Raw genomic sequence first — 19,080 nt, forward strand, 5'->3', positions numbered from 1 at the left:
TATAAAACAAACAGTCATGCAAATGTAAGGATAAAGATGATTAGCCTGATAAATATAACCAGCTTGCGCATGTCTTGCATTTGCGACTCGTACACCTAATTCCGTTGATTCACAAACTATGCATAAAGTGAAAGCGGAAGTCTCTCTGTGTAATTTGGTTGAACACTTTAATGGATTGTAATGTAATGTAAAAAATTGTCAGAGAAGGGGGAAGAAGGTTGAGAACCCCTGCTTTAATGCACCAAAAGAAAAAGAATAAACAGATAGATAGATAGATAGATAGATAGATAGATAGATAGATAGATAGATAGATAGATAGATAGATAGATAGATAGATAGATAGATAGATAGATAGATAGATAGATAGATAGATGGATGAATAGATGGATGGATGAATAGATGGATAGATAGATAGATAGATAGATAGATAGATAGATAGATAGATAGATAGATAGATAGATAGATAGATAGATAGATAGATAGATAGATAGATGGATAGATGGATGGATGGATGGATGGATGGATGGATGGATGGATGGATGGATGGATTGAAAGAATGGATTGACTGATATATTGGATGGATATATAGATGGATTGTTTCTATTATTTTTTTATTTAATTTTCATCATTTTTTTTTCATTATTGTAATTTTTATAGTTTTTTTTCATTTATATTAGCTTTAGGTCTTTATGTTTATAGTTATTAATAGTCTGTATTGTAATTTTAATTTAATTTAGATATTTAGGTACACTATAATATAAATACTTAGTATTTAAGTTGATGTGTATTTTGTTTCAAGTAAAAAAGAGGTTTGTTTTATACAGTGGTTTGTGAATAGATGTCTCTGCATTATGCAAACTAATTACTAATTATTAAGTAATTACTATGATTTTCCTCATACATTGTAATGAATCAAATAAAAAATGCATGTATTATTGCAATTTAATGCATAAAAAAACAATAAACTAAAACAAATATATATCTATTTTTTATTTAATTATAACTAAAATACTATAATTTATTATTATATGACTATATATATATATATATATATATATATATATTTTTTTTTTTTTTAATTAATTTATTAATTTTTTTAAATGTATTTTTTTTAAATTGTCTTCTTGTATTTGCAGAAAAATGTTGTGGTCGCCGCCAACAAGGTGTCCAGTAAAGTGACGGCTGTGTCTTTCTCAGATGACAGCTCGTACTTTGTTACAGCTGGAAACCGACACGTCAAGTTCTGGTATCTTGACCACACCAAATCATCCAAGGTACATCCTGCTGGCCTTGACCCAATCTTAAATGCACAGTCCATTACAGGAACAGTTCATCCAAAAATGTTAAATAACTCACCATTTACTCACCCTCACGTGGTTTTAAACCTTTATGGGTTTCATTTTTATGTTGAACACAAAAGAAGATATTTTGAAGAAAGCTGAAAACCTGCAACCATACTATGGAAGTCAATAGTTGCAGGTTTGCAACTTTCTTCCAAATATCAACCTTGTGTTCAAAAGAATAAAGGAAAACAAGGGGAACAACTGAAGGGTGAGTGAATTATGACAGAATTTTCATTTTTGGGTGAGCTATCCCTTTAATACTGTACTAAATATCATCAGAATCTCCTAATTGTCATCTCTACCAGGTGAACGCCACAGTGCCATTATCAGGCCGCTCTGGTCTTCTGGGAGAGCTAAGGAATAACTTCTTCAGCGATGTTGCGTGTGGAAAAGGCCGAAAAGCGAGCAGTACATTCTGCATCACTACGTCTGGGCTGCTCTGTGAGTTCAACGACAAAAGAATGCTGGACAAGTGGGTGGAGCTCAGGGTGAGTCACGAGGATGCTGATTGGTGGTTGTGTAAATAAACAACTTTGGCAGCTACTTATCGCAATATGAGGAGGGATGCTTCAAATTTTAAAGAGCCTTTGATTGGACAGAAAACCTGACGAGACGCTGAAGTGCAGGGTGATGTCGTCAGAAATCATTTATACATGTTTACAGAAGCTAGAGACCAGCTTTAAATGCATATATCTTGTGAATTAGAATTTTATAATCATTTTAATAGATAACATTATGGCTAAACTGTTCATTGCATATGCTAAAAAACGTCAGGTTTGATTACATGGGGTCTTTGACGATTTTGTATTAAAGGGGTGGTCCACTACGATATCATATTTTAAACTTTAGTTGATGTGTAATGTGGATGTGTGAACATAAACAGCATCTCTGAATGTAAAACGCTCAAAGTTCAATGCAAAAGGAGACATTGGCTTTTACAGAGTTAGCTTAGCAAAGCCTACAGCGAACAAAGTTTGGGGACTAAAATGAAAAATACATCCGGACTAGTGAGATTATAAAGGTTTCCAGTTACAAGCACACACCCTGCTCAGTGAAGGGTGCGGCCAGATGTGCTGTAATGTTATAGCAGAGAAAGCTAAAATGTCTTCTAAACGCTCTTATTTCCACAGAGCTCGTTCTGTTTCTGTATTTAGTCTTCCAAAAGACATGACACAAAGACAGAAGTGCTTACAGTTCAATATTAATTATGTTCCAGAGAATTATAAAATAATATAGCTAGCATTTGACAAAGGACAGCTTCCATAATCTTTCCCAGTTCAGTGCTGGATTCAGCCAAAAACTTCAGAGTGAAGGAGTAGCTCCAACTGTAATAGCAGAAGCTGTGGATTGTGAGCCACAACCTGTAAGTGTTTTTATTTGTTAAATAATAAGTGTTTGGCAACGTTTCCAGTTTAGCTACAAGTTCATATTTATCCATCAAACCGCTGTAAACACCCACAATCTTCACCAGCGCTGCAGTGTCTTTTTATGCAGCGGCTTTCCCTGCATATATCAAATAACGATTTCGCAAAAGATATGTGAATGTATCATTTTACTTACACATGCTTATTCCGAATATATGTGAGAGACACTTGTCAGATTTTATTTTAGAGAGCAGGCATGAGGTTCAGCTTTGTCCTCTGTGTCATTTTCATACTGGTTCAGACACAAACTGATTCGGCTAATATGACATTTGTTTCCATGTTAGATGAGTAACTGTATATAGTCAAAGTAGGATATGTGAAAAAATAAGATGATTTTTTACAAATGAAGCATTAGCACACATTGCTTTGCATCTTATAAAAACAACCAAGCCTTAAAAATAGATTCTGGACCACCCTTTTAAACACACCCATATTGAAAACTTATATTTAGCTGTTAATTAAAAAGACAAAAAAAGCATATTTCTTATAAATAACATATTTTGCAGTCATCCCTGCTACTCCAAAGCAATTTATTCTTGAAATGTAACTTTTTTTGTTGCTGTGCTTTTTTTAGTTTTTAACTTTAGGCTTCATTTTCTGTGTTTTATCTGTTAATACAGTTGAAGTCAGAATTATTAGCCCTCCTGAATTATTATACCCCCTGTATTTTTTCACCAATATCTATTTAACGAAAAGAAGATTTTTTTTTTCAACTCATTTCTAAACATAATAGTGTTAATAACTCAGTTCTAATAACTGATTAATTTTGTCTTTGCCATGATGACATCAAATGAAATTTGACTAGATATTTAAGACACTAGTATTCAGCTTAAAGTGATACTTTAAAGGCTTAACTAGGTTAATTAGGCAAGTTAGAGTAATCAGGCAAGTCAATTTATAACGTAAAAAAACTTATCTGCTTTTATTCTAGCCGAAATAAAACAAATAGGACTTTCTCCAGAAGAAAAAATATTATAGGAAATACTGTGAAAAATTCCTTGCCTTGTTAAACATCATTTGGGAAATATTTAAAAAAGAAAACAAAATGTATAGGGGGACTAATCATTTTGACTTCAACTGTATGTTGAACGGAGGGTGTTGATGTGTTAATGGAGAGTGTATTAACTCTCAATGCCGCTGCTGTTATCATCTAATATTAGTGTGTTCTGCTTCTCCTCTCACACTGTCCAGAAAAATGACAGTTTCGCAGTAAGTTCTACATCAGGGATTCAGCCATCTCGTCTCATTGTGAAGTGATTGAATGTAATACCACAGTGCTGCTGTCAGTCATGCTCACCTGTTTGACCACATTCACCTGACACTTATCACTCTAATCTCAAACAAGCATTTCCCTGTATGGACCCTTTTCACATGTCCGGGTTTCTCAGCAGCAGCAGAAGTCCTCATAGTTGGGTAAACTTGGAGCTCAGTGAATGGGAGAGTATAGCCAATATTTTTTTGCAGTCATATTTGCTTAAATAATAAAAGAAAAACTCAACTAAAAATAGTGTTATCAAGGCTTTCAGAAAAAGGAAACAAGTTGTGTGAGACTGAAAATGGCAGAAGAAAAAACAATGTCAAATTTACTCTCCCACTCATAGATGCTGCATTACAAACACCCTACATTACAATTGGTCACTAGTTTTTTGCAATTTGATCCAAAGATCTTATAATACAAAGTATAGCTTTTTTTAAATTCTAAATACTAAAAACTTTTAAGGATTTAAGATGCTGATGAGTGTTAAACATGTCATAACCGTTGTGTGAAAAGGGTCCATTCATGGCTAAAACCACAGATAATCACCAACCACTAAATAGCCATAAGTTGTTTCGTATTTGACTTCAGGCTTTGTTTTTATTTTATTTTATTGTTACATTTGTTTTAACATTATCTTATTTAGCTTATATTGTCTTGTATTTTCTTTTCATTTATTTAATTATTCATTCATTCAATATTTTTTAATTTACTACGTTTACTATTGTAAAACATAAAAACAAATTTGTGTGTATAATAAAGAAAATCAAACAAGGAGTCTCAAAAACCCTTTTGTATGAGGAACTACTTTCTTTCGCCATTCATTCACATCTGTAGCTGACGTCAGAACAGCAAAAGCCGTTGCTACTTCACAAACGTCACTTTAGAGCTAGTGTTTGAATGATTCTCTAGCGTAATGTCTAAAGTGATGTCTAAACAGGTGATTTTGCTCACATTTTAAGATTATAAGGCAGAACCTCATGAAATGCCATCAATCTACAGAGATTTCCTAGAATTTGTCTGTTGCAATTGGGATTTTACAAAAATGAACCCAGAAAAAGCCAGAGCAAAGCAAACACCACTATTTTCTGTGGTTTAAATACAGCACTACAAAACACAAAAGAGAGAGATCAACTTACAATTTCACTTACCAGATTTATAATGATTTGCTCAGCTGTAGTTTGAAACTTGTGCTAAGAAAATGCTGTTTTTTCCCCTAAGGACTTATGCAGCCTTTGTTGCCATCTTGTGGCCGTATGTCAACTGTCACTTTCTTTGGTCTCTTCAGGAGATGACCGCTGACACACTGAATCTGAGGCTCTGAAATTATAAATAATTTAAAATAGGCACTATTCTTATAAATAAACTGCATAGTTACAATAAAAAACAACTACATTCTCTGCAACAAAAGCCTCAAAAGTACATTATGTTATCCAACAGCAGGAATACTTGTCAAAAACTGTAGAGTGTCCATTGCTTATCACTGTATGTGGGCGGAGTAATACACAAGGTTGAAGGGTGAAGAGGCTGGACGAGTGCTGTTATTTGCAGAATAACTGTTGTGTGTGTTTGTGTGTGTGTGTGTGTGTGTGTGTGCGTGCGTGCGTGCGTGCGTGTGTGTGTGTGCACATATATGTAATATTACATGTAATATATTATATAATTATTATAACATAATATTATATTAAAATATATATATTATTTTTCTATGCATAGCTGTAAAACTTGTTTAATTGTTATTTTTTTATTTTAAAAGTAATGTTTCATTTATATTTTAGGTACCAAAAACAGTTTAAACTATGAAATCTGCTTGTAATATGCATAAAGCTTTAAATATATATATATTCAAAAGAGAATCTGTGCTAAATGAGTCTTCTAGAAAAGCATGAGAATGTCAAGCGGACATGTTGTAAACTTGAGCACATGATTAAGAGCCGATACGAGACCCTCTTACTAAAACTAAGTGGGTCATGAAGCAGGTGGAGCTGCACAGTTCTGCTTTTGTGGCCTTTCTGGAGCCACTGCAGAGAGTCAGAAACCAAAGCATTCAGCCTACAAAAGCCTCTCTGTCCAGCAGTTTATCAACCACACCAGACACCGTTTCAGCTTGTTTATCTGAAAAATGAACTTTGCTCACACAACATGAAGCTTATTTATCAAATACTCTTCTCTGTCTGCAGCTTATCTCTCTGTCAGTTCAATTAGATTTCAATAAAGGAGGCTCTTACAATCCCATATTACATTACTCTCAACAGCAGCATTTAACCGCTGGTGGAAACACACAAATAATCGTTCCTCATTTAACTGGTTCAAGCACTAATATTAATTATCTTTTTTTTGTATTTCATCTCTTTATTGCTGGCTGTTTCATATTGTTGTTTTATATCTCATCAGATGTTTATTTGAGCATCGTGCAATTTTCCATGTGGAGTAATGAAACATCTCATCAGTGTAATGCACCGAGCTATCATTAGGTTCAAGTTCAAATATAATATACTTCATATTAACTTGGCTCATACAGCAGATATGGCTTTGTATTGTTGTAAAAAAAAAACTTTTGGCGGATTCCCAGTGATTATAAATGCCCAGTGTTATCCAACAATTTGTGTGATTTAATTTAATTTAATTTAATTTAATTTAATTTTATTTAATTTAATTTAATTTAATTTTATTTTATTTTATTTTATTTTATTTTATTTTATTTTATTTTATTTTATTTTATTTTATTTTATTTTATTTTATTTTATTGTTTTTATTTTATGTTGTTATTTTATTTTATATTTAATTCAATTTAATTTAAGAAAAAATTTAATTAATTTAATTAAATTTAATTAAATTTTATTTATTTATATATTTTACTTTATTTTATTTTATATTGTTTAATGTTTTTTGTTTGTTTAATTTAATTTCATTTATTTATTTTATTTTATTTTATTAAATTTTCAGTTTCATTAAATTTCATTTAATTTTTAATTTCATTTATTTTTATTTAAATAAAATTTTTTATTTTTTATTTAATTTATTTTAATTTAATTTAAATTTATTTAAATTTATTTAATTAAATTTAATTATTTGGACTTTGAATTTATTTGAATTAATTTATTTTTTTAACCTCAGTTCTCAGGGACAACTATTATGTTGTTAATATAGAAATATATATATGTATTTAAATATACTGCATATTTATTTGCTTATGCCACATTAACAAATTGACCAAATGCATTTTTATTTTACAACACATAATAAATATGCACAAAAAGTAAAATATGTTTGTCACATGATGGGTAATATATGACATTTGTTTTTATATATTATGATTATTAATGAATATAGTAAGCATTTTCTTTTAATTATAAAAATTTACCAATAAAATATCAATAAATTCATTTGTAATGCTTCATAACACTTAATGCAAAGAATTGAGGTAATGGCCGGATCAGGTCATGTCTCTAAAGTTTCTCCAAATCTCTGTCTGTGTGTGTCTCAGACCAGTATGGCCACGTCTCTGTCGGTCTGCGAGGATCTGATCTTCTGTGGTTGTGCTGATGGGACTGTGAGAGCCTTCACCCCCACTGACCTGCACTTTATCTGTACCCTTCCTCATCCTCACAGTCTGGGTACAGACATCGCCACGCTCACTGAGGCCAGGTGAGAACACATTCACACACACACACACACATGCACTTACAGTCACACAAACACGCACACTGTGGATCATGTGAATCAGTGAGTCGTTAACTGGAGACTCTCTTTGACTGAATAACTTGAACTTGAATCAGTGATTCTTTAACTGGAGACTTGCTTTGACTGAATTATTTGAGTAAGTGAGTCTTTAACCTGGAGACTTTCTTTGACTGAATCATTTTAATCACAGAATTGTTAACTTGAGACTCTCTCTGAAAGGATCATGTGGATCAGCGAGTTGTTAACTGGAGACTCTCTTTAAATGGATCTTTTAAATCAGCGAGTAGTTAACTGGAGACTCTCTGACTGAATCATTTGAATCGGTGAGTAGTTAACTGTAGACTCTTTATTACTGAATCGTTTGAATCAGTGAGTTTTTAGCTGCAGACTCTCTCTGACCGAATCATTTGAATCAGCGAGTAGTTAACTGGAGACTCTCTCTGACTGAATCATTTGAATTGGTGAGTAGTTAATTGGAGACTCTCTCTGACTGAATCATTTGAATCAGTGAGTTTTTAACTGTAGACTCTCTCTGACTGAATCTTTTGAATCAGTGAGTAGTTAACTGGAAACTCTCTAATACTGAATCGTTTGAATCAGTGAGTTTTTTAACTGGAGACTCTCTCTGACTGAATCATTTGAATCAGCGAGTAGTTAACTGGAGACTCTCTCTGACTGAATCATTTGAATCGGTGAGTAGTTAACTGTAGACTCTTTATTACTGAATCGTTTGAATCAGTCAGTTTTTAACTGGAGACTCTCTCTGACTCAATCATTTGAATCAGTTAGTAGTTAACTGGAGACTCTGACTGAATCTTTTGAATCAGTGAGTAGTTAACTGTAGACTCTATTACTGAATCATTTGAATCAGTGAGTTTTTACTGAAGACTCTCTCTGACTGAATCTTTTGAATCAGTGAGTAGTTAACTGGAGACGCTCTATTACTGAATCGTTTGAATCAGTGAGTTTTTTAACTGGAGACTCTCTCTGACGGAATCATTTGAATCAGTGAGTAGTTAACTGGAGACTCTCTCTGACTGAATCGTTTGAATCAGTGAGTTTTTGACTGGAAACTCTCTCTGACTGAATCATTTGAAACAGAGAGTAGTTAAATGTAGACTCTTTATTACTGAATCGTTTGAATCAGTCAGTTTTTAACTGGAGACTCTCTCTGACTCAATCATTTGAATCAGTTAGTAGTTAACTGGAGACTCTGACTGAATCTTTTGAATCAGTGAGTAGTTAACTGTAGGCTCTATTACTGAATCATTTGAAACAGAGAGTAGTTAACTGTAGACTCTCTATTACTGAATCGTTTGTATCAGTGAGGTTTTTAACTGGAGACTCTCTCTGACTGAATCATTTGAATCAGTGAGTTTTTGACTGAAGACTCTCTCTGACTGAATCTTTTGAATCAGTGAGTAGTTAACTGGAGACGCTCTATTACTGAATTGTTTGAATCAGTGAGTTTTTTAACTGGAGACTCTCTCTGACGGAATCATTTGAATCAGTGAGTAGTTAACTGGAGACTCTCTCTGACTGAATCGTTTGAATCAGTGAGTTTTTGACTGGAAACTCTCTCTGACTGAATCATTTGAAACAGAGAGTAGTTAAATGTAGACTCTTTATTACTGAATCGTTTGAATCAGTCAGTTTTTAACTGGAGACTCTCTCTGACTCAATCATTTGAATCAGTTAGTAGTTAACTGGAGACTCTGACTGAATCTTTTGAATCAGTGAGTAGTTAACTGTAGGCTCTATTACTGAATCATTTGAAACAGAGAGTAGTTAACTGTAGACTCTCTATTACTGAATCGTTTGTATCAGTGAGGTTTTTAACTGGAGACTCTCTCTGACTGAATCATTTGAATCAGTGAGTTTTTGACTGAAGACTCTCTCTGACTGAATCTTTTGAATCAGTGAGTAGTTAACTGGAGACGCTCTATTACTGAATCGTTTGAATCAGTGAGTTTTTTAACTGGAGACTCTCTATTACTGAATCGTTTGAATCAGTGAGTAGTTAACTGGAGACTCTCTGACTGAATCGTTTGAATCAGTGAGTTTTTAACTGTAGACTCTCTCTGACTGAATCTTTTGAATCAGTGAGTAGTTAACTGTAGACTCTCTCTGACTGAATCATTTAAATCAGTGAGTTTTAACTGGAGACTCTCTCTGACTGAATCATTTAAATCAGTGAGTTTTAACTGTAGACTCTCTCTGACTGAATCATTTAAATCAGTGAGTTTTAACTGGAGACTCTCTCTGACTGAATCATTTCAAATCATAGAGTCATTAATTATAGACTCTCTCTCACTGAATCTTTTTAATTAGTAAATTTTTAACTGAAGACTTGCTCTGACTGAATCATTTGAAGTCAGAAGTGAGGACGAGGATAAATGTTTTCGATTGGCCATGTTGGTCTGCTGTCTCACCTCATACATACTGTATGCAAATCCTCTGATATCTGCATGTGTTTTAAGATTCAGAGTGTATTGGTGTAGTCTGGATGAAGCGGCATCTGTTTAGCATTCACTGCATTTCCTCCAGACGTCAAACACACAAGTACACGCTCATAAATATGCAGAGACCAAGATCTTGACCTCTGTTATATATGTCATGTTATTCAGGAAGAGACTGAGACGTGTCTTTATCTTTTTGAGTTTACCGTACCATAACTATTAGACAAAAGAAAGAGTTATTTTTCCTTTCATTACTTGTCCGCTGTTGCTTTTGTAATGCAGATCTCGACTTTAATGTATTATATTATATTATATTATATTATATTATATTATATTATATTATATTATATTATATTATATTATATTTTATATTATATTATATATTATATTATATTTTAAATTATATTATATTATATATTATAATTTATTATATTATATATTATATTACATTACATTACATTATATTATATTATATTATATTATATTATATTATATTTTATTTTATATTATATATTATATTATATTATATTTTATATTATATTTTATATTATATTATATTATATTATATTATATTATATTATATTATTTTATGTTATGTTATGTTATGTTATTTTATTATATTATATAATTTATACACTGTAAAAGACCATTTTATAAAAGAATATGCAAATGTAAAATCATAAAACAAGCCAAGCATTCTAGTGGATTCACCAATCCCAGAAGTCACTCTGTCTTCCTGTCCATCTCTCTTCATAATTGGCAGTAAACGGTAGTGGTGTGGATTCTACTTCCAGAAGAGCAGCTGTTTTTACTCTCTTTAATAATAATAATAATAATACATTTTATTTAAAGGCGTCTTTCTAGCAACTCAAGGACACCGTACAATCAACAAGAGCAATAAAACAACAAAATAATAAAATATACACAGTAATAGTGCAAATAAAATTAAGTATTAAAAGCCATCTTAAATAAGTGGGTTTTGAGTCTTGATTTGAATAGTGTAAGGGAGTCAATCTTTCTGATGGCAGGTGGTACTGAGTTCCAAAGCCGCGGAGCAGAGCGGCTAAATGCTCTGTTGCCCATAGTTGAAAGGCGAGAAGAGGGAACAGACAAGTGGAGGGAGGAAGAAGATCTCAGGGTGAGAGAAGGAACAGAAATGTGGATGAGGGCAGACAAATATGGAGGGGCGAGATTGTGGATGGCTTTGAATGTTAACATCAAGATCTTAAAGTCAATTCGAAAATGAACAGGTAACCAATGAAGCTGCTGCAGGACAGGGGTGATGTGATGAGAAGAAGGGGTTCTGGTGATGATACTGGCAGCTGAGTTCTGAGTTCTTTAACTCTTTAAAGTCCACATGAACTGGAAGCTGTGATCTTTTTTTTGTGGGTTTTTTTAGCCTTTCCTTGAAAAGCAGAATATTAAATGAGAAAACAGTGGGTGTGGCTTGTTACTGCAAGCTGATTGGATGTAGTAAAGTAGGCATTTCATTCAGAAAGATCGGTAAAAGGGTTTGGGGAGAGTTATTACAACCTAACAGACTCCTCCTCCTTACCGTTTCTGTTTGTTGTCCAAGCTGGAGGGGCGTGGCTAATTATGTTAGCCCCACCCAGTACCTCAGACAGACGTAATCTTGAGAATTTAACTGAAATTAAACAGGAAGTGCATTTTCAGATTTTAATTTTAGATTACAAGGGGAAATTATTAGAAATAGCCGCAAAATAATTTTTTTCACCATAATACTAGCAATAAGAGCTAACAAAATCAATACGGTTTGTTCTAATTTCATGTGTGATTTCTCCACAGCCACCTGTTCTCCTACAAGCAGAATGTGCGTTATCCTGATGCTGTGGCCGTGTCTTATGACCCCAGCAGCCGATGGCTCTCCTGCGTCTATAATGATCACAGTCTGTATGTCTGGGACGTCCGGGACCTGCGGAAAGTGGGCAAGGTTTACTCTGCTCTCTACCATTCGTCCTGCGTGTGGAGTGTTGAGGTGAGAATTAAGATGAACACTTACTTTTTTTTTTTTATGCAAACATTAAGACTGTTATTGAAAACTATAGTGCTGATTAGGTGGATATTAAGTGAGTTGAAAAAAGTAAGATATAAAATAAAATAATAATTAAATGTAATGTTTAAATATGAATTGACAAATATGATGAAATTAAATGAAACTTAATTAAAATGAAATATAAAATAAAACAAAATGTAACATTAATGTAAAAAACATAATATCAAGTATAATTTTTTATAGTTAATAATAGTAAAATAGTTAAAGTTAAATATAAAATAAAAAATAAAAGGAAATATAAATAAGAATGACATTTTAATAAACTACACAAAAATACAAATTTTATATATTTTTATATATTATTTTATACATTCAGTTGAAGTCAGAATTATTAGCCCCCTTTGAATTATTTCCAAAATGATGTTTAACAGAGCAAGGAAATTTTTACAGTATGTCTGAAAATATTTTTTCTTCTGGAGAAAGTCTTATTTGTTTTATTTTGACCAGAATAAAAGCAATTTAGATTTTTTTTAAGAACATTTTAAGGTCAAAATTATCAGCCCCTTTAAGCTATATTTTTTTCGATAGTCTACAGAACAAACCACAGTTATACAATAACTTGCCTAATTACCCTAACCTGCCTAGTTAAGCTAATTAACCTAGTTAAGCATTTAAATGTCACTTTAGGCTGTACTGTCATCATGGCAAAGATAAAATAAATCAGTTATTAGAGATGAGTTAGTAAAACTATTATGTTCAGAAATGTGTTGAAAACAATCTTCTCTCCGTTTAACAGAAATTGGGGAAAAACATAAACAGGGGGGCTAATAATTCAGGGGGACTAATAATTCAGGGGGACTAATAATTCTGACTTCAACTGTATATGTACATATATAATGAAAATGACAAATAAATTCAAATAAAAAATGATAAAATTCCTTTTTTAAATAATAAAAAAATTATTTAAACTACAATTTAAAATATATTTAAGGTAAAACATTTAATGTACTTAAAATAAAATATGAAATTAAACAAAAAAGAAAATTTAACATTAAAGTAAAAAAAAACATTCAATATAAACTATAATTTATTATACAAAGTGAAATTAAATGTATAAAAGAAAGCATAAAAGAAAAATTAAAAAGTACAACAACAAATAAAATATAAGATGAAAAAAATGTAATGAAAGAGAAAATAAAATGAAAAGTAAAATGACAAATAGATATGTATATATAATGGGCTACGCTTTGGTCAGTGGTTAGCATAATTGCCTCACAGCAAGAAGGTCGCTGTTTTGTGTCCTGGGTGGGCCAGAATATAAAATTTTATGCAAGATATAAAATAAATAATAAATAATATAAATAATCAAATTTTAAAAATATAATGAAATATCAATTTTTTTATTTGTAAAATGCTTCATATTATATAATTTTAAATTTGCTTACAAAACTAATTTTCAAGTAGAAGAATTAGATCAATTCAGTGGAGTTTGTCCAGACGTCTGTCTGGCGAATATGGTAGGATTTTTAGTCCTTTCATTGTGTTGAGTGTTGACATTTGGGCTGTGAAAATTATGCGTCAGGTCTTTTGTATCAAAGTCTCATGTTTTGTATTATTTTTGTGTGGCCTGATGTGAACTCATACAGGGTTATTGTCTCAATAAAAACCCACCCGCTGCTAGTGTCAGCCTGTAAATCTTGTACTTGTAGTTATTTTGTATGTTATCCCATCAGGAATGTTCCATGTTTGCCTTTTTTGTACCAGACGAAGGTGCTTTAAGGTGCTTTTGTTCACTGTGACAGGCTACAAATGTCTAAAACTCCTGCAGGATTTGTCGACACACATTAAACTCTGTGTTTTCAGGTTGTGTCATGGGTGTTTGTTTGTTTCAGATCCCATGATTCATGACTATGACTTCCCTTTTGGTTTGTTCTGTCCTCTTTGTTCCTGAAATACATCTCTAAATAAAGCCCTGAATATATAATCAATGAAAATCATAAAATGTCAAAAAACAAATGTAAAACAAATTAAATGAATTATAAAATTGAGTATCAAATGAAAGATTTAATGCAAAATAAAATGTGTGATAAAATTTTAAATGAGTTGAAAATTAAATCTAAAATTATGTATTAAAAAGTATATAAACTACATGTATAATTAATTATGTAATATGTATATATCAAATATTATAATAATAACATGATACTTTGCAGGAGTTTATGTATGTATATATGTATACGTTTACATACTGTCTGTTTGTATGTCAAGTTTAATAATAGAAAATATGACATTTTTAGTTTTAAGAAATATTTCAGTTCACAATTTTACACTCACAAAACTAATTTTAAGGGTTTCAAGAAGAGGAATTATATCAAAAATAAGTAAAGTTTATTTATAAACTAATTTCGAGAGGATCACGTGCTTATGATTGACAACGGTTGGTCCTGCATTAGCTAACACGATTCACCAATCAGATGATTTCAAACACCCTAAATAACCAAATTGGCACCATAGATGAGCTCTTCATTAGCAGTATATCTTTCCATAGCAATCCCTAATTTGTCATTATCCGTAAATGAGAAGGGAGTTCTCAAGATCTACTTGAGCTCAAACTCCCCTCTCGCCCTGCAAATGGGAGGGAACCCCGGGCTCAAGGATCTTTGCTCAGGGCTCTCTCCTGGGACAGCATACCAAACACTCTTTATGATCAATCATCAGCTAAGTGTGAACTCTTGAATGTAGTTATTTTAAGTAATGCTGGGAAAAAATTTATCGTGATTAGTGGCATCCAAAATAAAAATTTGTTTTGACATAATATATGTGAATGTGTGCTGAGTATATGTTTATACTTTATATTATGTATATATAAATACACACACGCATGCATATATTTGAGAAAATGTTTATATATATATATATATATATATATATATACACACACACACACACACACACACACACACACACACACACACACACACACACACACACACACACACACATATATATATATATATATATATGTATATATATATATAGACACACACACACACACACATTGTAGGTGGGCATAGATACATTTTTAAAATCTAGATTCATCTAGATTAAAATGGCTCATTTGAATTCTGCTGAAGGCATTCAGAATTTCATACTTGCTTTTGATGTACGTACATACAGAAAATGTTGCATCACAAAGTTCACAGAGCCCTGACGGTGTGTCAAACATTGAGTATGTTTACATGGGCAACATTACTTTAATACGATTTTAATATGATTAAAACAATACTGTGATTAGGAGTCTACAATGTAAACAGCGATTTTTGATGACCTTAATCCGACTAAAGTCATAACTGAACTAAACAGAAATGGAATTAAGACATGGAGAATGCAGATATTAGTGGCATTACTGACAAACTATTATCGTCATGTAGGACTTTTTGCCATATTTTCTGATAAGATTCACACAGGCGGCTGTCAGTAAAGGACCGCGCACACACACACACAGACGCACACACAAACAAACAAACATCGCGAAATGCTGAAGTTCTTTTTCTTTCCATTTGGCGTGCGTTATTAAATTCCATTAACACTCTCACCAGTCCTTGCTCATTATTTGCGCCTAATACCCCAGTTTGTTACGGGGCATAAATGAAATATTTATGAGTTTATATATATATATATATATATATATATATATATATATATATATATATATATATATATATATATAAATTATTTATACATCTAAATGTCTATGTATCATTTTGTTTTTATGTATGTGTGTTTATCACATATGCATAATAAATATACAGTATATAACACACGCACACACACACACACACATATTTTGGATGCACTTATTTACAATTAATCTTTGTCCAGCACTAATAATAAGAACCAATTTTTACTATAGTAATGAACTTAATAATATGAAAAGTTTATATTTAGTATCATCTGAAGTTTTAGATGTATTGTATTCTCTTGTGTTTGGCATTCGTGATTAACGCTTAGTGATGACCTCATAGACTTTGAAGGCCACACTAGAGTAAATACACCTGTGTTTGTTTGATTTTGTGTGTGTTGTATCATCTCTTTTTCTTCTGTCCTCAGGTTTACCCAGAGTCGAGGGATGGAGAGCAGCCGCGTTTGTCTCCTGGATCCTTCCTCAGCTGTTCATCTGACAACACCATCCGTTTGTGGCACACAGACGCCCAAAACACCAGCCTCAGCCGAAACGTCATCAGCAATGTAAGATTTGTGCACAAAAAAATAAATAAAACAAATGAACTCTAGTGTCAAAGTTATTCGCCCTCCTGTCAGTTTTTTTTCTTTTTCACATTAATTTTTTTACAGGAATTTTTCACAGTATTTCCTATAATATTTTTTTTCTTTCTGAGAAAGTCTTTATTGCTTTATTTTGGCTAGAGTAAAACCAGTTAAAATTTAGTTTAAAAACTATTTTAAGGTCAATATTATTAGCCCCCTTAAGCAACATTTTTTTCAATTGTCTACAGAACAAACAATTGTTATACAATGACTTGCAATTACTGTTTACAAGTGCTGAGGAAGAGCGGAAATTGAGATTTAATAATGAGCAATTGTTTCTGACGTGCTGTAAGCAGTCGACCAATCGCAAGAGACTGGGATATGATGTGACCAATCAGAGCCGAGTAAGCTCTCTTGGTAAGTTATTAGCGGAGAATTTCTGTGGTTTTATATTATGGATAGTGCGCTCACTGCGCTGGGTCCCTCCGTTAGTAGCGAGATTACTCGATGCACGATGCCAACAGTCGGTCGGCCAGTAAATAGATATAATGAATAAAAATACACAGGCCTGTGCGTATAGACATATAATGTAATGCTGTACAGTAACGTGTCATTTGTTTGTTTCATTTGTCTTCATTTTAATCGTTTTGTGATGATGTGATGGTGTGCTTTATCTGCCTGATCTGCTGAAGTGGGCGGGTTGTGTGACATTTGATTCAGGGGACGTTCTGAGGGCCTGGTTTTGCGTGACTACTAGCCCGACAGTGGACACGCAACTTGATTTCGGCCTCACTGCTCAACCTTCCAGGCGATTGGCCTGCCCCGGCCTGATAAAAGCCCTGACTCGCACTGGCCCGACAGTGGAAATGCGGCTACTGATAGCAGAGTGTACAGTTTCCCAGAAACTATCAATTTTTGAGCAATGCCAGAATGTTTGAACACTTTGATATTATCAGTTTTAGTGGAGGTTTAAGGAAATTGATTGCAAAAAATAACTTTTATATATTTTTGCAGATTTTACAAATGCCATATTGCTATTTTCTTATCTTATACAACAGTATGTCTCAATCTAAATGAAAAGCAAAAGTTGGGTGACATGGTAGCTTAGTGGTTAGCACTGTTGCCTCACAGCAAGAAGGTTGCTGGTTTGAGTTCAGTTGTCATTTCTGTATGGAGTTTGCATGTTCTCCCTATGTTGTTGTGGGTTTCCTCCTGGTGCTCCGGTTTCCCCCACAGTCCAAACACATACGCTATAGGTGAATTGACTAAACTAAACTGACCCTAGTGTATGAGTTTGAATAAGTGTATTTGGATGTTTCCCAGTTCTGGGTTGCAACTGGAAGGGCATCCGCTGTGTAAACCATAAGCTGTAATGTAAAAGTCACATATTGCCATTTTTCCTCCACCATAGGATCTCCAGAAGATCATTTACATGGACAGCAACACCTCCACCCTGCTGGACACGGACTGCACCATCTCCAGTAACTCTGAGAAGGTGGACCCGCAGACCTCGGAGAACCGTACAGGCATCAGGACCATGTGTGTGAGTCCAGACGGGCTGCATCTGGCATCAGGAGACCGTAACGGCACACTGAGGTCTGTTTCTCACATGCCTGCTTAACACTTCTTCCGCTCTAATTGATTCCACTTAATTGATCCTCTGAGGGTTATAATGGAAAGGACAATGTGTTTGTGCATGCATGTGGGAAAAATATGTTACACTTTTAGCGACTCGTGCTAACACTTCACTGTAAGGTCACATTTGCTAAAAAGCAGGTGGTATGAGGGTTTTGAAAAATAGCTTCCTCACAGTTTGTAACTTAGTTTTCTTTCAGTGTTGCAACAGTATTGACAACATATTAAAAAACACATTATAAATACTATACGCCTTTTTCACGGATGGTCGAACGCACATCCGATAGTCGCGCTAGTAGCATATGCTCTTAGTTTTAAACCGTTAAGATATATACAGTTAAAGTCAGAATTATTAGTCCCCCTTAGAATTTCTTTTTCATTTTAAAATATTTTGCAAATGATGTTTAACAGAGCAAGGAAATTTTCACAGTATGTCTGGTAATATTTTTTCTTCTGGAGAAAGTCTTATTTGCTTTATTTCGGTTAGAATAAAAGCAGTTTTTAATTTTTTGAAACCCATTTTAAGGTCAAAATTATTAGCCCCTTTAAGCTTTATTTATTTTTCTGATAGTCTACAAAACAAACCATTGTTATACAATAACTAATTAACCTAGTTAAGCATTTAAATGTCACTTTAAGCTGTATAAAAGTGTCTTGAAAAATATCTAGTCAATTATTATTCACGGTCATCATGACAAAGATAAAATAAATCAGTTATTAGAGATGAGTTATTAAAATTATAATGTTTAGAAATTTGTTGAAAAAAAATCTTCTCTCCGTTAAACAGAAATTGGGGGAAAAATAAACAGGGGGGCTAATAGTTCTGACTTCAACTGTATATATATATATCCATACTCGCGTATGGATGTCAAAAAATGTAATATTATGCTATGTAGGATACAAGTCTTACAATACATTGAATAAAAAACACGTACAAACAATTCCAGACTGACTTATTTCAGCAGTATTGACATGTTGTACATTTACATAGTGCTTGAGT

General features: G+C 32.8%; 1 protein-coding gene across 10 annotated transcripts in view; it reads left to right on the forward strand.

Moving 5' to 3' along the window:
- The window catches only part of mapkbp1 (mitogen-activated protein kinase binding protein 1), a 111,730-nt gene that overhangs the window by 50,936 nt on the left and 41,714 nt on the right, over positions 1-19,080 (forward strand). For 6 of the 10 annotated variants that reach the window (XM_073928199.1, XM_021467302.3, XM_073928202.1 and 3 more), the window contains exons 6-11: positions 1,137-1,274; positions 1,649-1,831; positions 7,510-7,670; positions 11,972-12,161; positions 16,290-16,427; positions 17,857-18,041. In XM_073928199.1, coding sequence (XP_073784300.1) covers positions 1,137-1,274; positions 1,649-1,831; positions 7,510-7,670; positions 11,972-12,161; positions 16,290-16,427; positions 17,857-18,041 — 995 coding nt within the window. Of the gene's footprint in view, positions 1-1,136; positions 1,275-1,648; positions 1,832-3,958; positions 3,977-7,509; positions 7,671-11,971; positions 12,162-16,289; positions 16,428-17,856; positions 18,042-19,080 lie in introns of all 10 variants that reach the window. The other 4 variants (XM_073928196.1, XM_009292858.5, XM_073928198.1 and 1 more) reach the window with 1 other exon arrangement.

The sequence above is a fragment of the Danio rerio genome, chromosome 17 (assembly GCF_049306965.1).
Source record: "Danio rerio strain Tuebingen ecotype United States chromosome 17, GRCz12tu, whole genome shotgun sequence".
NCBI classification, from domain to species: domain Eukaryota; kingdom Metazoa; phylum Chordata; class Actinopteri; order Cypriniformes; family Danionidae; genus Danio; species Danio rerio.